Source organism: Rhododendron vialii, chromosome 12a (genome assembly GCF_030253575.1).
Source record: "Rhododendron vialii isolate Sample 1 chromosome 12a, ASM3025357v1".
Classification (NCBI taxonomy): domain Eukaryota; kingdom Viridiplantae; phylum Streptophyta; class Magnoliopsida; order Ericales; family Ericaceae; genus Rhododendron; species Rhododendron vialii.
Window position 1 is genome coordinate 4,065,840 of NC_080568.1, and position 15,961 is coordinate 4,081,800.

General features: G+C 37.3%; 3 protein-coding genes across 4 annotated transcripts; all 3 read left to right on the forward strand.

Moving 5' to 3' along the window:
- The first annotated feature begins 5,579 nt into the window (after positions 1-5,579).
- On the forward strand, positions 5,580-7,697 carry LOC131311110 (mitotic spindle checkpoint protein MAD2). The gene is made up of 7 exons (XM_058338440.1): positions 5,580-5,863; positions 5,968-5,983; positions 6,558-6,688; positions 6,785-6,905; positions 6,999-7,102; positions 7,213-7,334; positions 7,414-7,697. Exons 1-7 carry the CDS (start codon positions 5,791-5,793, stop codon positions 7,468-7,470), a joined length of 624 nt encoding a protein of 207 aa, XP_058194423.1. The 5' UTR covers positions 5,580-5,790; the 3' UTR covers positions 7,471-7,697.
- Positions 7,698-10,650: 2,953 nt separating this feature from the next.
- Positions 10,651-13,429, forward strand: LOC131311259 (uncharacterized). 2 transcript variants are annotated; one of them, XM_058338620.1, is made up of 2 exons: positions 10,651-10,952; positions 12,299-13,429. In XM_058338620.1, the coding sequence occupies exon 2, from the start codon at positions 12,362-12,364 to the stop codon at positions 13,292-13,294; it is 933 nt and encodes a 310-aa protein (XP_058194603.1). In that variant the 5' UTR covers positions 10,651-10,952; positions 12,299-12,361; the 3' UTR covers positions 13,295-13,429. The 2 variants fall into 2 exon arrangements, with proteins under 2 accessions (XP_058194603.1, XP_058194604.1); XM_058338621.1 differs by having other exon boundaries at positions 10,760-10,952; positions 12,314-13,429.
- A 1,213-nt stretch (positions 13,430-14,642) lies between these two features.
- Positions 14,643-15,297, forward strand: LOC131311260 (uncharacterized). Its single transcript, XM_058338622.1, has one exon. It carries the CDS (start codon positions 14,955-14,957, stop codon positions 15,129-15,131), a length of 177 nt encoding a protein of 58 aa, XP_058194605.1. The 5' UTR covers positions 14,643-14,954; the 3' UTR covers positions 15,132-15,297.
- The last annotated feature ends 664 nt before the right edge of the window (positions 15,298-15,961 follow it).

Consider the following 15,961-nt stretch of genomic DNA (forward strand, 5'->3'; position numbering starts at 1 on the left):
GTTATGTATTTACGTAAATAATTTTTCTATCGATATGAATCTTATTTGATAGATGTTATTAAAATTTTTTAAACGGTGAAAAAAATTAAAAAATTATTTTTTATTTTCATAAAACTTGAAATTATTTTATTTTTAAAAAAAATTAAAAAGAAGATTTAAAACTTGAAATTATTTTATTTTTAAAAAAAATTAAAAAAAAGATTTAAAAAGAAAGTAGAACGCCTGGGGAAAAAGAAAACCAGTAGTAGCAGACTAGCAGTAGTTTCTGACTTCCTGGAAGGGAGGAGCCGCTGTAATATAGCAAAACAAAATCCGTTTGAGTCGCTGATTTCGGGATTTTGTCGTCTGTTTTGCTCTGTCTCTTTTGGGTTGCGCAACAAGTTCCTTCTTGCGCAACAAGTTCCGCTAAGATTTTGTGATTATTTTTCTTGTTTGTTCGTATTTAAGTACTTTTTTGCGTAGGTTAGTTTTATGTTTAATTTTTGTGAATTATTAATTTGTATGCATGAGAAAAATCTAAAAAGTAAAAAATTCTTATTGTACCCCCAAATATTTTCAGAAATATCCAATAAAAAGCCTCAAAAGCCAAATTTTTGGGGTTTTATTGGTATAAATATTTGTTTTCTCCAAATCAATTACATTGTGTCACGTTGTAAAACAGTGGTTCCAATTAATAAAACATGGCGACGTTACGCAATATAATTAATTTGAAGAAAACAAATGTTTATACCGCGGTGTAAAGAATTTAATCTCTTAACCGGATATCCAAAACTTAGCAAACAAGTGAGCATTGTTTCTTCAATAAATGAACAGTCGGGGCAGTTTCGGGGACACTGTTTATTAAAAACTGCACGAATCAAGTCCTTCTCGATATTTTTTGAGTTAATTTCTTGCGAGCACTCTTAAAAACACGTTTTAAACACATTAAACGACTCGGATCATCAAAATTTGATCGGAAACTATAGGGTGTTTTTTTAAGTGTCCCCGGAACCGTCCCGCAGTAATGTCCTGTTCTTTTGAACTTAACTTAAATCTAAAAATTGTCCTTATTTGAAATTTTTTAGTATTTGTTAGTTTTGCGCCAAACTTTTGTGGGTTATTGATTCGTCCTAACAAGAGGAATCGGAAAACTAAAATTTTGGCACTTTTACTCAAGTATTTTGAGAAATAACCACTTTTTAGCACACAAAAATGACATTTTTGCGTTAAAAACTTATTATTTCTCAAAATACTTGACATGTTTACCCAAGTATTTCTCGAAATAAGATAATAAGTATACTGTTTATTTTTAAGCTCGGGACAAGACCAAGCACAGCACCCTTGTGAGCCCCAAAGGCCTCCCTTTCTCTCATCGTAGAAGTCATTTTTTTAAACATAACTAACTATTTTTCTGTAAGTAGTAAAGATTTTGTACACAATTTTTAATTTTGCTGCATTTTTAATCGGCGGTAGAGAGTCTAGGGGGGTGGGGAGGAGGGGAGAGATCAAGCACAGCACCCTAGTGCCCAAGACCTCCCTCTGTCTAATCGTAGTTGTCATTTTTTTGACATAATATTTTTGCTAAAATAAAGATTTTGTACAATAATTTTAATTTTGCTGCATTAGTTTATAAATTTTAATTCTCTTTTTAATTGGCGGTAAAATACGACGTGACTATGGGTTGGGGAGGAGGGGAAAGAAAAATATATGACACACTCGATGGCAGAGTTGGAAAAGATGTGAGACTACAGAAAAAAAAGGAAAAAAAAAAGAGAATCAAGTGGAGTTCATGGAATGGAATAATAGATGAGATTATATAACCTTTGAAAAACTAGTTATATTGTGTTTGATTGGACTCGTAAAAATACGATATAAAAAATATGTGATTTCTTTTGGAAATTGGATGAAGAGTGAGATACTTCAGAAATTTTAAGAAGGTGAATTGCACCCGTACAATGCCGAAACGAACGGCTAAAATCAAGCAGACTCTATAAACATTTGGAAGCACCTGACGGTAAACAGATTATAATTTTAGTTTCCTGCACATGTTAAAGAGTTCCAAGGTCCCAAACCACCTAAGGCACAAGAAATGAAGTGAGAGATCAAACATACTTCACACAGCAAGGCATGCATGCAGGAAATGCCAGGATCTTCCCCATGTCACCTTTCATGACATATGTTGCCCTATACTATTTAGAAACCTTGAGAGGTTTAGGGCTTTCCGCTGCTCTTCTTGCTTGTATACTTAAACATGTCGAAAGTAACTCGACAATGTCTTCCTGCAAAACTGCGAAATCCAGCGCGGACAACGAAGAATAACGTTCTATTTCCCACGGGCACCATAGTTTTTCCGATTCCATGCTTCACAAGCCTGGATGGATAACTATCTTCAAGTTCTCGATGTGCTCGGAACCCCTTGTCCCAATCGAAACCATAGGCGCAAACAGGGGATTGGAATGTGCAGGCGAAACCATACCAGAAACCACCCAAACAGAGGGATTGCTAGCAAAAGGGAAACCGATCAATCTCACCAGTACCCAACGGGCTCATCATCATGTGCTTCCATTCCCGCGAGACAACATCAACAGCATATATATATTATGCCTTTCCGGGTTGAGAAAAGAATTTGGTCACCAACAATGGCATGGGAGAGGACCTCGTAACCACTATTTCCCTGGACCTCTTAATCATAATCATCACGATTTCCCTTAAAAGGTCTAGGGAGATCGTGATCAATGGGAGGGGGCAGAAGAGGAGTCCAAGACTCGGATTCAGGTTCGAATTCCTCGAGATCTCCGTAGGCAAGGGTATGGCCATGAACGTAAAACTTGCCGTTCAGAGGACCCAACGCAATAGGATGCATCTTCTCTTTACACATAGGAGGCCCGTCCTTCAGAAGATCAAAGGGGTTGTTGCGCTTGCAGGTGTCAAAGACATAACATTTCCGCGAAGGTAAGTCCTTCAATCCCATGGTGAGTATCCCACCCCCAACCATGTAAATCTTGGACCCGACCGAGAAGAAACCCATGAATACTGGAAAGCGATAGTACGGCAACTAGAGCCATGTAAACTTCAGAATAGGTTTGGGTAGTTTTTTGGGCTTTCCCTCTCCTCCATGTCTACGTCTGCTAGAGTGCGATTTCAGTTCAGTGACACTAATCTTGTGCAAATCTTGTGCAAGGAATGACTGTATTCTCCTCCGACATACATCAAGACCACGTAGAGGTATTTATCGTCTTCCTCACGCGATGATGTTGCTTCTTTACCGGACGACATTAGAGAGCGACTCCGCTTCATGTTTAATTAGGCTTCAAAAATGCTTTTATCTCCACTCCACTCTAATTAAACCTGCAAAAGATAAACATCCAAAGACCATTAATTTTTTTTGTAAATTTTATAGATGGATAGATTTCATCAAGTCCGGAAAAGGTGTTTCACATAAGGATAAGCGCATCCGAGAATCCATTGCCACTCTAATAAGCCAAGTAAATGTCCGATGAAATACTCAATTTTCTTCCCGATAGATTTAAACCCCCGAGAAATTCAAACCAAATGAAAAAAAAAAAAAACACACACACACAACAAAACCATTCTCAGGAACTATTCATTAAAACCAATGACTTATTTAAGTTTTACGGAGAACAACTTGAAAGATAATGAAGTAAAAAACAAAAAACTAGGTTTTCCTTGTCCTTTTGTTTTGCTTCGTAAATCCATGATCCAAATTGATCCTTAGGGTTTCTGATTATATACAGAAAGATAAAAAAAGAAAAAGAAAAAAAAAAGGGATTTCGAATGAAAAAGGGAAGAAAAGCATATAACCCTAGCAAAACAAGCTGATAGTGCATCATACTGAAGAGAATATACCAGAAGAGGAAGTAAGGGGTCGTTTGGATAGGATGTTAGCAAGGGGCATTAGTTATGCCCCTTAATTATAAGGACGTGGGCCCAGGGCTAAACCCTGGTTTGGGAAGCCAAATGGCTGCCGGTATTATTTAGTCGCCCCTTTTTGCAATACCGGAGAAGGGAGCTTGCAGGTAGGGCTGCAAACGATCCGAGCAGCTCGCGAGCGGCTCGGCTCGGCTCGGTTTAAGACAAAAACGAGCCGAGCTCGAGCTCGAGTCCTGGGCTCGTTTCATAAACGAGCCGAGCTCGAGCTAGTCGAAACTCGGCTCGAATTGGCTCGCGAGCTCGATTATATAATATATTTATATATATATTTATATATATTTATATATATTTTTACATATTTATATTTATTTATATATATATTTATATATATTGTTTCATAAACGAGCCGAACGAGCCGAGCTCGAGCTCCGTAAATACATATCGAGCCGAGCTTGAGCTCGAGTCCTGCAGCTCGTCACGAGCTCGAGCTCCAACTAAATTTTTGCCGAGCCGAGCTCGAACACTCTAAAACTCGGCTCGGCTCGGCTCATTTGCAGCCCTACTTGCAGGGGTATTAGTTATAGATGGGGTTTGAGGTGTTATTAAGTTATACCTCCAATCTCCCTTGAAATTGGACAATTTCACCCCTCCTTATCCCCTTCCCCAACCCCCTATTTACTAGGTTTTTCGATTTAGCGAGAAAACAAAAAGAAGAAGAAGACGAACAGGAAATCGGAGAGAGGGAAGATTAAGTGTTCCAAATTTTTTAAAAAATATGGTTAAAAAATTAAGTGTTTCAAATGTCAATCTGTTTGAACCGGTAGAAAGATTTTAGTTTTCTAATCATTTTATCCTAAATAGTCATAATTAAATTTTAACTTGAGAGCTCACGTTGATTAGTCCTAAGAAAGCCGTATAATCAAATATCTCTTAGGGCTAATCAACGAGAGTTATAGAGTCAAAATTTAATTATGACCATTTAGAATAAAATGATTAGAAAACTAAAAATTTTCCACCGTTTCAAACAGATTGAAATTTGGAACACTAAAATCTTTCCACCCGTTCCACATTCTCAAATAAGTACATAAAAAATATGGACCTGTTTTCAAGTAAAAAAATAATGAGCTTACAAAAATAATTTTTCAATTTTTTTGCAGGATTTGATAGATTGCATTTTTTTTATTTCAGTAAGCCTATTACTTTTAAGATTGAAAATTACAAATAAATACTTATTTTTTAAGGGCCAAAACTGGAACACCACCTAATTAGACTCAATGCGTGGAATCTGGATAAAGTAGAAATATGAGTGATTGTTTGAAAGATAAAAACATAAAAAACTCCTATAAATAATTAACTATATATATATATATATATATGTGTGTGTGTATATATATTTGCAGTCCTTTTTTTTCCTTTTAGACAGAAAAAATATATACACTATCAACACCAAAAATTAAAAAAGAGAATGGATAAAAAATAAAAAAAATAGGGGTGAATATCAATTTCATTCAATTCCCTATATTTATTTTTTTTGAAAGGAATTCCCTATATTTATTTAGGAGTAGTGTTTATGTTTGCGGGGCCCCTTCAGATTCCAAGTTTTTTCCACAGTGGAATTTGCAATTTCAAATTTGTACACTGTTTTCGACCGTTAGCTTCCGATCGTCGAGCCAAGACCCAAGACAAAACACAAAAGCCACACCTTTTTTTCCTGCTTTGTAACGTTTATTACTCCAAAACCCCACAAACGTATTTCTTGGCACTCAACGAAACCAAACCCTCGTTTGCAGAATCGAAATCGTTCCATTCCTTCCTCTCTCTTGTTTGGTTTTACAAATTCCATAGAAGTACCCTTCTTGTCTTTCAACAGATCTACTAACCAAATTTACAGATTCAGACTTGAAAGGGCTGTTATTTCAGATGGGTTCAAGAACAGCCACCAAAGACATCATCACTCTCCGTGGATCAGCCGCTATTGTTAGCGAGTTCTTCGGTATGTTTTAGATCAATATCTTTCTTTTCCTTTGATGGGTTTTGTGGATTTTCGAGAATTCTTGACTGATATCTGCGTTTCTCTGTTCAAAACCCTTTTCTCAGGTTATTCTGCCAACAGGTAAGGGAAATCCTGACGTTTCTAATTTTTTCTTCAAGTTGAGGCTGTGTGTGAATCTCTTGGATTTGGATTTCTGCTTGAATCTTTCGGATTTGTTTTCTAATGTTTTCTTCAAGAGATAAGGAATTTTCCTACACAAATTCAAGTTGTGTTTCCCTTACTTTTTTGTAGGCTTTTAAGTAAAGGCTATTAGGGGTCAGCAGTTATGTAAAGGGATTTTGACCTAATTTTAGGTATGCATCGGTGAAACTGTTCAATATGTGGTCACCAATATCCTTACACTTCCGATACCGCAATTTAAAACCCTGCCTTTTCTTCTAGTTCCGCAAACCCCTCGACAAATGCAAGATCCAAACACACCCTCACAGGAAACAACCCCCAAATCCTCAAATTCTATTGTTTTTCTCCAAAATGTTTGAAACCTTTGGAGTTTTTGAAATGAGTTGTGGAAGGAAAAGACAAGGCAAGTGGAACCTTTTCTTTTCCTTCTACAAATCTCTCAACAAATCTGACATCCAAACACATCCTTTATCCTTGGATATGGAAATGTAATGTTGTCTGGTAATTCGTGTAGTATTCTCTATAACCGTGGACTCTATCCGGAAGAAAGTTTCACGAAGGTAAAGAAGTACGGGCTTCCATTGTTACTCACACAGGATGAGGGTGTGAAGACCTTCATTGCCAGCCTAACGGCACAGCTTTCTGGCAAGTTCCTGATTTTCTAACAATATCCCTTTCTGATTTCTGTTAGTTCCAGTTATTGATAAGTGAAATCTCTTAATTTTCTTGAATGATGCGAAGAATGGCTGGAATCTGGGAAGTTACAGAGGGTGGTGCTTGTGATAATGAGCAAGGCCACAAATGAGGTATTGGAGAGGTGGAACTTCAGTATTGAGACCGACAGTGAAGTCGTTGAGAAAGGGTATTGTAATCTGCACCTTAAATTTCATGTTTTTCTGTATTGTGATTTTGTTGACATTTTCATTTCCCTTTATTTTATTTTATTTGAATCCAGTGTGTCAAGGGAGAAGAGTGACAAAGAAATAATGAGAGAGATACAAGCAATCATGCGACAAATTGCATCTAGTATAACATACTTGCCATGCCTTGATGAACCCTGTAAGAAATCACTATAGTCCAATCAGTAAATCATGTCCCCACTCTTGGATTTGTTTCCATTTCTTTTTCAATTTTCTTGAGCAATCTTGTTTTGTTTTTTTTGGTTGAAGGTGTGTTTGATGTGTTGGCATACACCGATAAGGACGTTGCAGTACCGTTCACCTGGATTGAGAGTGACCCCAAACTGATTGCAAATCCACAAATGGTGAAACTGCATTCTTTCGACACCAAGGTAACAATTGCCAGAGTTATTTTTGTGAGGCTCTTGATTGCCAGATCCTTGTTAAGTAATAGTATTGTGTTATATGCAGATTCATAAGATTGACACACTGGTGTCGTACAAGAATGATGAATGGGACGAGCAATAAGAGTCACCGCTCTGGTGTTGTGTGAATCATTGATTCAGATTTCTAAGTGCTCTTTTTGGCTTCTCTTTTGTGTGGCGCGTGTTTTCCTTCAAGTAATATGAATGGACTCAGGTGAATCATTGATTCACATTGACATCATGTAAGAATTGAGAGATGTATTGTTTTGTATCTGTATCTCCGGATTTAACATGGAATCTTAAAAGCTCCAGTTGAATATCTTGCTGTCACCTTGTTTTTCTTGTAGTGATGCATAGTCTAAGGGCCAAAACCGCAATGTTGGGTTTCCGAAAAACTAGCATCAACATTAATGATTTGCAATCTGCTTCCAATACTAATGACATATAGCATTTCGATCTTTGATGTCTGGAGGGGGGAAATTGAAAATAAAGATATCTACAATCATCAGTTAACTTTACGATCCTCAAACAATGTTCAAAATTACAGCAAAGATTGCTCGGTTCTATTCCCACTGCAAGTCAGCAGCCATTTTTTGGTTTCAGATCATCCATAGGACCATGCTATCAATGTTCTTGTATCCAGCATCCTCTTTGAGACATGTCCAACCTCGGCGGAAGAGAAAGACGTGAAAATCATCTTCATTGTGGAAAATCTAGTCTTCTGTGTGGACTGGCATGCGATCCGATTCCTCAAATAGGCACAATTCCGAAAGCAGGAAACTCAAATTAATCCCCACTATAGACTCAAATTTTGTTTGGAAAAAGAAATTTGGATGTGTTGAAGCCTACGAATTCTCATTAGTTAAGAAAACATGACAACAGTTATAAGTGGCACGCAAATTTATAAAAACTTCTTTTTAGGACTTTTTGATCTAAATATATGTTCGTCGTTGCCAGAAACTAGAACAAGGAAATGCTTGAAGTAATTTTTACATCCAGGACACTGCAAAACAACATAATTCTGCAAAGTTTTTAAGTAACTTTAGGCAATTAATCACACAAACAGAAAATATGATACGAGATCAACAAATAATTCGATACATGTGACCTTTTTCTTTCTTTTCTTGATAAGTAAATACCAGTGAGCAAGGAATGTACCTGCTTTTCTCTTCAAGTATGCACCGTCATTCGAGGGATTAGACTTGAGAACTTCTCGAAATACGAATGCAAATACAAGTTCTGTAAACATCCAACAAAAAGAAAGTTCCCATGAATGTGATGTGCTGTACAACATCATCAATTATATAAGCATATTGATTATGAAGAGGGAGAAAGAAAGAGTTAGATGACATTTTTAAGGGGGAGAAAGAAAGAAGAAGGATAGGCCTTTGAGTGCTGAGGAGTAACAACAGAAGCAAACTAAGACAATTAAAGATGACTGCATCAACAGTAATGATTTTGCAATGTACTTGCAATACTAATGACATAAGTATTAATAAGTAGTACAAAAAAGAAGAGGGTGATGGGGGGAAGATATTTACAGTCATCTGTTCACTTTGCGATCCTTGAACTGCGTTCAAAATTAGAGCAAAGATTGCTCAGTTCTGTTCTCCATTGCACGCGAGCTGCCATTTTTAGGTTTTAAGATCATCCTAACAATATTCGTGCATCCATTATACTCTTTGAGACGTGTCCAAAGTCACGTAGATCATCTTCATTGTAGAAAGTCTCGTCATCTCTGTGGACTGGCATGTGATCCGATTCCTCGAATAGGCGCACTTCAAATGTCAAGCCTGACAACAGGAAACTCAGATTACTCCCAACTATAGAAAAAGCAATAACCCTAGGTGTGGGATGCTCGTTTAACCTCTGTATTCATCTTGTTAGTTGTTGCTTATCTACCTAGGTGCACTGCGTTTTCAAAAGCTTCCTGTCGGACCGAATCCTTTTTCAATCCATGCTAGACCGATCGATATAGCAATAATAGATCGAAGTCTTCATGGTGGAATAAATTGCATCAACCTGGGCCAATCTCGAAAGACCTTGATGCGCATTCAACCCTGATAAGCCCTTGAAACGCTGCCCTCATCTTGCTGTAACACATTTCTAATGCCAATGCTACTAATATTGGCAATTGGGAAATTCTCCAAATAGTAACCCATTTCTAATATCAAAAATGCAATGGACGGTTCGGATGCGTCGAGCGGGCCCATGTGTTACCCACCCGGCACTGAAAGAGAGGTTATATTTATTGTAGCACTTGATTGCAGCTACGTCTTGGCGCATTTCCAATCCTTTTTTTTTTTAACTTGCATTTCCAATATTTATTGTGTGCTTCTTCTTTTTTTTGACTTGCATTTCCAATCCTTGAGGTTGTAAAATTTAACACCAAATGCGGCTATGGTGGGTACATGTGATAATTTAAAGAGCCATTTATCAGAGGAGTTTGTGGAATAAGAAATTTTATAAATTTTTCTCTCTTCTTTGACTTAAGGGACTCATTTAATCAAAAGATAAATTAGTTATACAAATGTCATTCAATATCTTCTTCTTCTCTTTTACTTGAAGTAAACAAATGCAATAAGTTCGTAAAACATTTTATGAGTGAAACAATTTTTTTCTCTATGTAATAACAACGGTGTTCACCAATTCTAGGCAAGAGCATCATGATCAAAAAATAAAAAATAATTTATTCTTCAGCTTATACCTCAATTATTCTGGGAAAAATGACGGACAAAGACATGTTTTGATAATTAATACCCGCCAATGACATTTTTAGCATTGACAAATGTTCTTAGCTTATCCTTGGCAGATATTAATTATCAAAACATGTCATGGACCGTCATTTTCCCATTATGCAGTCGCAAAATTAGTTTTACAAATGTCATCCATAATTCATTATTGTGATTATGATCTAAAATCTAAGATTCACTATACAAATTTCATGGTTTAGACAAAAATTTGCTCCAAGATAAAGTAACATAATTTGCTTGCTTATGTGCGTGGCGGGACCGCGACGTGAAAACGCCTTTGAAAGAAATCCCAAACTACTCAAATACGTGAGGGTGAGGATTGAAAACACGAGCTCAATGCAAATATTGGGAACTTTTTTTTTTTTTGATCATCCAATAGTTGGAACTTGAGCACATGACATTTTGAAATATTACGTTTTGAAATATTACATGAAAAGTGATAAAACATGAAAAGTGATAAAAAAAAAAAAAAAAAAAAGGAAACACCCCACATAAATTTCTTCGATTTTGGGCTGGGAACAATTTGGGCTTGGTTTACAAGGCTTCCAATCCCAACTCCCAAGCAAAAAATGGGCTGTGTCTTGGATTTCGTAGAATGAGAGTGAACTTATCATCTCAGTTCTCTCTCTCCCCGCTTCCGTCCCTCCCTTTGCAAGCCCAAAAACCCTAGATGTTTTTTTATTTATCGTTTTCTTGGTGGCAATTGAATCAAACCCACTTCAATAATGCATTCAAGCTTCTTTCTTTGTTCTTCTTTTGTTCTGCTGTTGAACCACTTTCGGTAATTTAGCTTGGCAAAAATCAGCTGCAGAAGGTCGAAACCCTCTTTCAGGTAAAGAAACAAACCCCTCCCATGCATGACCTTCATTTTCTTCAAAATAATCTGTCTCGCCTCCACGAAATTGGTTTTTTTGTGTGTGTGGTTAATTTGTTCATTTTCTTTTTGGTGATATTCCCAAATCGTGCTTATACGAGGAACACAGGTCATCTGGTATATGAGTTAACATTTTTCATTACTGTCCAGAAGATTTTAATTGGGACTATTTTCAGCTGATATTTTTATTTTACATTTTTTTTACAAGATTTGTCATTGGAGCTCCACAGTTGGCGAGTGTACTATTTTAGACATTGTAAATGAACTCATCAACATGTTTTTCATGGTAGTTATGAATTTTTCTTATGGGATTATTGTTAGAAGGATTCTGTGACAATTTATGGTGGATTTGCAGTTAATATTGCAAGTAACTGCAAGTGTTACGTATAGATTTACTTGGTGGTTTTATACACAGGGAATATTCTTTTCATTTTCTTGTATTTAGATTCGAATACAAGGTTACTTTGCCTTGAAATGCAAAAGAGGTGAGCTGAGCCGAGTAGCGAGGTTTTCAAGTTTGGCTTGAAAACTTAAAAGAGTTTCAAAAAGTGTTAAGCTTTACTTGTTTGTCATTTGGAGTCAATGTCAAACGAGCTTGACAAGCAGAACACAAGTAGGGCTTGAATATTTGGTTATGACCTTAAAATTCTATACCTTACCATGGTCCGTTTTTTCTATTCTTTACCATAGGGATTTCTTTATTGTCGCTGATTGACAACTTTGGATCCTAGTTGACCATCTGGCCATCAGCCATCACGCTGTCTTCTACAAGTTGGCGGCAACTCTGCATTAATCCTTATGTTAATTTTATCCTGTATACAAAGAGAACGTTTAGAACTGGTTATTTTCAAGCCTTTGGTATGTTGCACACTTGCACACAATGTAATATGTTGTGCTTTTGCAGGAAAAAGAAAAAAGGAGTATTTAGCTTAGTTTGGAAATTGGTCCTTTTCTCAGAGGAAAGTTTCATAACCTGTTATTCTCTATGATAATTGACATCAACTTGAATGATTTGTTTGTTTTGCTGGCAGTAGTAATAGAACCTGGGCCAGGCTTCTGGCTGGAGAAGCACCTGTAATCTTTAGAAATTCTGATTGAAAAGGTAAAAGAAACCGAAAAATGTATGCTGCTTGGGTAATAAACTAAGCCTTGTGTCACAATTAAATGGGGCTGGCTCCATAGGAGTTTAACCATTATGTATGCATTTAGTATGCTCATCCATATTCTGCTGTTTTAACCCTCTCTTTGTTTTCCCTTTCTAATAATCTCCTTGCCCTGACTTGTAAAGCTTATCTATGAAACAGTGTGTGCCTTTGTAGAATCCTTCAGCCAACCAAAATTGCAGTCGATAGCCCCAGAGCTTAGCAATGACCAATGTCTGCATCACTAGAGTCAGTTGCATTCACCATACGGCAGCAAATCCACTTCCCAAGAAAAAGTTGTGTCAAAGTGGAATGTTCAGGACTTTTTCAACCTGTGCAACACAAATGATTTTCCGAAGTGCCCCTCTGATCATCCGCCCTCCCACAGCATTAATATTGGCTGCCCGTCTCACCCCGTCTGATGCTCCACAACGCTCTGAAGAATGGTTTGCCCTCCGTCGAGACAAGCTGACTACAAGCACCTTCAGCACTGCTCTTGGCTTCTGGAAAGGAAGTCGAAGGTATGAACTTTGGCATGAGAAAGTGTTTGCGTCAACTTTACCATTTACGGAAGCTTCAAAGAGTGCAATGCAGTGGGGTGTACTCAATGAAGCAGTAGCTGTGGATAAGTATAAAAGCATCACTGGTCGCGATGTAGGCTCTCTAGGGTTTGCAACGCATGCAGAGGATCGATTTGATTGGATAGGTGCCTCTCCAGATGGTCTTCTTGGATGTTTTCCAGGAGGTGGGATTTTAGAAGTTAAGTGCCCATATAATAAAGGGAAGCCTGAGATGGGTTTACCTTGGTCAACTATGCCATTCTATTACATGCCTCAAGTGCAGGGTCAAATGGAGATAATGGACAGAGATTGGGTTGATTTGTATTGTTGGACACCAAACGGAAGCACGATATTTCGGGTGTGTAGAGACCGTGATTATTGGCGATTGATTCATGGGATTTTACGCGAGTTTTGGTGGGAAAATGTGGTTCCTGCCCGGGAAGCTTTGCTGCTAGGGATTGAGGAGGAAGTTGGATCATACAAACCGGAGTCAACACACAAACAGACCGGATTGGCAATTTCTGTGAGTATAAAGTTGGCCAGTGAGTCAAAATTATTGTGCAGGGAGATTGCTGGTCACATCGAATTTTACAGGTGATGGGCATTGGACTGGAAGGATCAGTGAGCTGCACTTTGTTTTGGGTTTGTGATCTATTGGCTCTAATTGTATGTGTTTGTTCGCTACTCAGATCACATTTCATATCTAAGATATTCCTAATTCCGATTGATTCCATGCTGCAACCTCCTTGATATTTTATAACTATTTTCATTATCGTGCTCAAAATTTATTCTAACAGGGTATATCCTATATACTTCACAAACAACATTTTCTTACGAATTTGTTTCCACAAATTGATTCACACAGCAATGAAGCCATGGAATTTATAACAGGGCCTCTCAAATTGAATGGTAGCCTCGAGATTTGAAATGTGGAAACTTTGATTAAATGATGAGAACAACTCAATTGCCGCATCAGTTTGTCAACTAAGGTTCTAGTTCTACGAAATGTTTGGTTGTATAGGATTACTCTTCCAGATGCAAGTATCTTACCACATAAAATGGTAGGATTAAAATTTTGTTGTCTCATTTTGTCGACATTGAGAACCATTTTATTAGGTTTAGCTATGCCATTTTATTTCTTTTTATGATGCATGCTATGCTAATCAGTATTTGCACTGTTAATAGAAATAAGAAATGCTTGCGAAATTAGATTGTACTCTCAAATGCTCATTTATTGTGCAGTTTATACTCCTTGGTCTAAGCTATATTAGAAATTTGGTGCAACTTATGTGTATGGCATGAATGGCTATATGACATTGTAAACTCTACTTGCTGAGATATCAATGAAATATAAATGTTCATATTATGTAACACAAAGTACATTCAAGTTTGAATAGCTTCTGAACATTTTCGGAACGGAGCTTTTGGAAGTACATAAATAGTCTTTGGAAGAGTATCTGGAATCATGATTTAAATAGGCTGATTTGTTGGAGTTGGCCAGTATTTGACCAATTACGATTGTTTAGTTTCTTATCGCTAAGAATACCCCTAGTGGGAAATAAGACATGTTCCCGCAGTTCTTGGTCTGTGAAAGCGCTTTGGTGAATGCTTAATATTCTTACCCTTGAGGCCGAACCTAAAACTGTGCTCTCGAGAGATGTCTGTGAATGACAGAAATACGATAGGAAAGAAAAATGAATTCAGCTTTTGTCACTAAGCTCTCCCTGTCCTTTCCCTTTCCCTTTCCCTTTCCTTTTACTCCACAAATAAAGTAGTATTTTAAAGTACCATATTCGAGAGGAGAGAAACTTATTTACGGAGCGGCGTAATCACAGCCACCCCTTCGCGCAATCAATGATTGAGATTCGTTTTCAATTTCGACCGGTCACAATTGGTTTTCAATCTGGACCGTCCAAAAACACTTTGGATGTGCACGATTGGGCTCCGCAAATCCTTCTTCTTTACGGAAAGCTCCGTAAAGAAGTTTTTCTGCTTCGAGAATCTTGAAACTGGACCTACCACTACCGTTGCCTTGGAAGTTGGAAGCCATGTTGACCAAGTAAAAAACAGTTATATTAGTAGATATAGTTGGCTTCCAAAAATAACTAACTCAACCTAATCCCTCCATCAAATAACAGGCAATGACTAACTTTAAGACTTGAGATAATAAGACCCTGAGAGGAAGCAATCGACCATTGAATCAAATTTCTTCTGTTCCTCTCTCTAATTCTCTCCAGAGAAAGAAGAGAGGAGAAAAGATGGATATATTTGTCAATTCCAATGGCTTGTCCTGGGCAGATCAATGGGACCCTGAGCCTCTGCCACCTTTGTCCTCTGAAAATGATAAGAAAGAGAAGGATGGCAAGAAGAAGTCTGGGAAGAAGAAATTGAGTCTCAAATGGATGAAGGATCTGTGCAAGAAATCTCGGAAATGATCATGAATTTCGTCGTCATTAACTATCCGTTTTTATGACTGCATGAATCGTCTTTATTTCACTTGTATTCTTTGACATTGATAATGGTGGTGTACCAAAATTTTCATGGACCTCATTCTTTTGTATGGAACAGGTGATATGGGTATTCAAGGATTTAAGGCTAAAATTCTCCTTCAATTTAGTCCTATGGTTTTATCTATTGTGTTGTAAACCTGGTAGATGATTGTGTTGAAATGATATCTTTTGATTTTTTCTTATATTACTTATTTTCGTCATGTGAATACAAAATGGATTCCTACTCGTAAGAATTCTGATTTCCTTCGTGTTTGGCCTGCGTTTCCCTCTTCATTAAGCACAAAACACGGATCGATTTGATAATTGATTATTGAATTGAAATTGAGACGGGTTCGAATGCGTTGACTTCATGAATTAGCGGTATGTGATCTTGCGGTTCAAGCATTGAGGGGAAACTTTAAGAAATGGGTTTCCTTGTTGCATGGTTCATATTCATCCTCTTCACGCAACAGTTCATAATGTCCTTGATATTGACGGATCAAAGGCAATATCAGGTCCAAATTTGCCAACATGTCACAAGTTCCTGAGAAACTATGACATTGCAACATGAATTTGTGTGGATCCCATGTGGAATATCCTTAACTGACAGAAATTGGATTCTTGCAGTTCATTTCTATCTTGTTAGAAAGCAATTTCCTGTGTTCTTGCCACCAACTTTCAGGGTCTTTTGGAATAGTTCATTGTGGAATCAATTCTCGTCTGTTCCCATTACCCCTTTTTTTTATCTGTTATTAACCTCTTTTCAACCTGCAATT

Excerpts from the sequence above, each read along its gene's own strand:
- LOC131311110 (XM_058338440.1), top strand. The coding sequence starts at position 5,791 with ATGGGTTCAAGAACAGCCACCAAAGACATCATCACTCTCCGTGGATCA. Across the intron at positions 6,906-6,998 it reads AGTGAAGTCGTTGAGAAAGG|TGTGTCAAGGGAGAAGAGTG; the intron begins GTATTGTAATCT and ends ATTTGAATCCAG. Across the intron at positions 7,103-7,212 it reads GCCATGCCTTGATGAACCCT|GTGTGTTTGATGTGTTGGCA; the intron begins GTAAGAAATCAC and ends TTTTGGTTGAAG.
- LOC131311259 (XM_058338620.1), top strand. The coding sequence starts at position 12,362 with ATGACCAATGTCTGCATCACTAGAGTCAGTTGCATTCACCATACGGCA.
- LOC131311260 (XM_058338622.1), top strand. The coding sequence starts at position 14,955 with ATGGATATATTTGTCAATTCCAATGGCTTGTCCTGGGCAGATCAATGG.